We start from the raw sequence: 2429 nt of genomic DNA on the forward strand, positions 1-2429 counted from the left end.
AAAGCAGCATTTAATACATCTATTAATCATCTATTAATTTTCTATTTTCAAGCACTCGTCCTCAATAGGGTCACAAATCAGCTGACTATGCATAACAGGTTGCCAGACAGTTACAGGACTAATAATCAATAATACCACATAGGTCATATTATCTAATGGTAACCGAAAATTGAGAGATTTAATTAAATTGCAAAAAAATAAGCTGAGATATGAATTATTTAATATATTCAAGAATGCAGATCTGTGCCAGCTCTGACCAACCAATTAGTGCAGACATGAACCTGTAAATGCTAAGGTTACCATGGGCCTTCATGATCAAATTGAAATCTGATTATTCCAGCAACAGTCCAATAGCTGATGCGCTTGAATTCAGAATTTGGATTCTGAAAGCCCTGGTATGTTAAGATTGATACGGCAACGCGTACAATCGGAAGCTGAAAACTGATTGGACGAAAAAATAAAATAAAATTGAACATCCACATACTTGTTCTGGAACAGTGCATCCAAGATAAGCACTACCAAGTGAAGAGAATGGAAATTTTAATTTGAAATCCTCCCTGCTGGACATCTACAACCATTCAGGGATCACTTCATTAGAATTGATTAAATTAAGGTAAGTTACATTTAATAGAATTTTGCAAAGGGTGTCTGATAGTGGAAGCAGGCCTACAACCACAAGAAAGGGTTACCTGACTTACCATGAAACTACTTGCATGTCTTCTCATACATCGGTCAGCTTCCCTGTGTAGATCTCAATCTGGGTCAGGCTCTCCAGGTCATCCTCCTGGTAGGACTCAGTCTTGGACAGGGACTGCTCGCTTTTGCTGGAGTTGAAGTCTCCGGAGGATGTCTGTGGCTGTCCACACGTCACATGGACGTACTGCAAGCTATCCTCGTCATCATTTTCTCGATGGTAAAAGTAGTTGAAGTTAGAGACGATCACAGGCACTGGGAGAGCAATGGTTAGCACTCCAGCTATGGCGCACAAGGATCCCACAAACTTTCCTCCAATGGTGGACGGACACATGTCTCCGTAACCCACTGTTGTCATGGTAACCACCGCCCACCAAAAGGCATCGGGAATGCTGGAAAAGCCTGATTCGGGGTCCTCCGCTTCTGCAAAATATACCGAACTGGAGAACAGGACCACCCCAATGATGAGAAAGAATATCAGGAGGCCCAGCTCCCTGAGGCTGGCATGAAGGGTCTGCCCAAGGATCTGAAGACCCTTGGAGTGTCTGGAGAGTTTAAAAATCCGAAAAACTCGGACCAGACGAATAACCCTGAGGATGGCGAGTGAGGCAGCTTGCTGGCTACTGCCCTGGTGCTCGGCCAGGTCCAGCCCTAAGGTGATAAAATATGGTGCGATGGCCACCACGTCGATGATGTTCATGATGTTCTTGAAGAATGCTGCTTTACTGGGGCAGGAGAGGAACCTCATGGTGAACTCAAAGGAGAACCACACAATGCAGAGTGTTTCTACCATGAAGAATGGGTCTGTGAAGGGACTGCGCACCTTTCCGTGGACGCTGCCATTAATATGGAGCTCCTGCACCAACACGGGAACCTCTCGAAATTCGGGCAATGTCTCCAAACAGAATATGATGATGGATATCAAGATAACCACCACGGACACGATCGCGATAATCCGGGCGGGTCCGGAACTTTCTGGATACTCAAAAAGGAGCCAGAGTTGTCTCTGAAACTCATTGTTAGGCAGAGGTCGGTCCTCCTCCCTTGTCAAACCCTCATCGTCTCGAAAAAGCTCAATGGTCTCCTCGTCAAACTCGTAGAACTTAATTTCTTCCAGGAAAATATCCACGGGGACGCTTACAGGTCTTCGCAGCCTCCCCCCAGACTGGTAGTAGTACAGGATGGCATCGAAGCTGGGCCTGTTCCTGTCAAAGAAGTACTCGTTCCTCAGAGGGTCAAAGAAGCGTATCCTTTTGCGAGGGTCCCCCAGGAGTGTGCTGGGGAAGCGTGAGAGGGTCTTCAACTGGGTCTCAAAGCGCAGGCCAGAGATGTTAATGACTACCCTCTCGCTGCACTCCTGCTCCTCTGAGTCATCTGGCAACTGGGGGGCAACCACCACCGTCTCGTCGCGGTTCTCCTGGGACACCACAGTCATCTTTTTACCCCTCCAGAAGGGACGCCACTCACCTCTCAAGTGTCCTTTTTCATGCAATTGTCACATGCATGTGAAGTCCTGTATTCCCAAAAAACTCCCCCCAAGAGAGGGACTTCTAGCTTGTATCACAGCGTTTGATTTACACGGTCCTCTCGTCAGATTAGAGCCTGGTGGTGTCAGACCGATCTCCCCCTTGTATTAAGACACACCAATGGGCAGAGGTGGCTATCATATTCACACCATTTTAAACTGCTCGGCCCTCCCCAAGCTGGAAGACCAGATGACACTTACTGCCTCTACC

General features: G+C 47.1%; 1 protein-coding gene across 1 annotated transcript; it reads right to left on the minus strand.

Annotated features, from left to right (window-relative positions):
- Window positions 1–721: 721 nt before the first annotated feature.
- On the minus strand, window positions 722–2128 carry LOC130915670 (shaker-related potassium channel tsha2-like). Its single transcript, XM_057835645.1, has one exon. The coding sequence runs from the start codon at window positions 2126–2128 to the stop codon at window positions 722–724; it is 1407 nt and encodes a 468-aa protein (XP_057691628.1).
- Window positions 2129–2429: the final 301 nt, after the last annotated feature.

This window comes from Corythoichthys intestinalis, chromosome 5, assembly GCF_030265065.1.
Source record: "Corythoichthys intestinalis isolate RoL2023-P3 chromosome 5, ASM3026506v1, whole genome shotgun sequence".
Lineage (NCBI taxonomy): Eukaryota > Metazoa > Chordata > Actinopteri > Syngnathiformes > Syngnathidae > Corythoichthys > Corythoichthys intestinalis.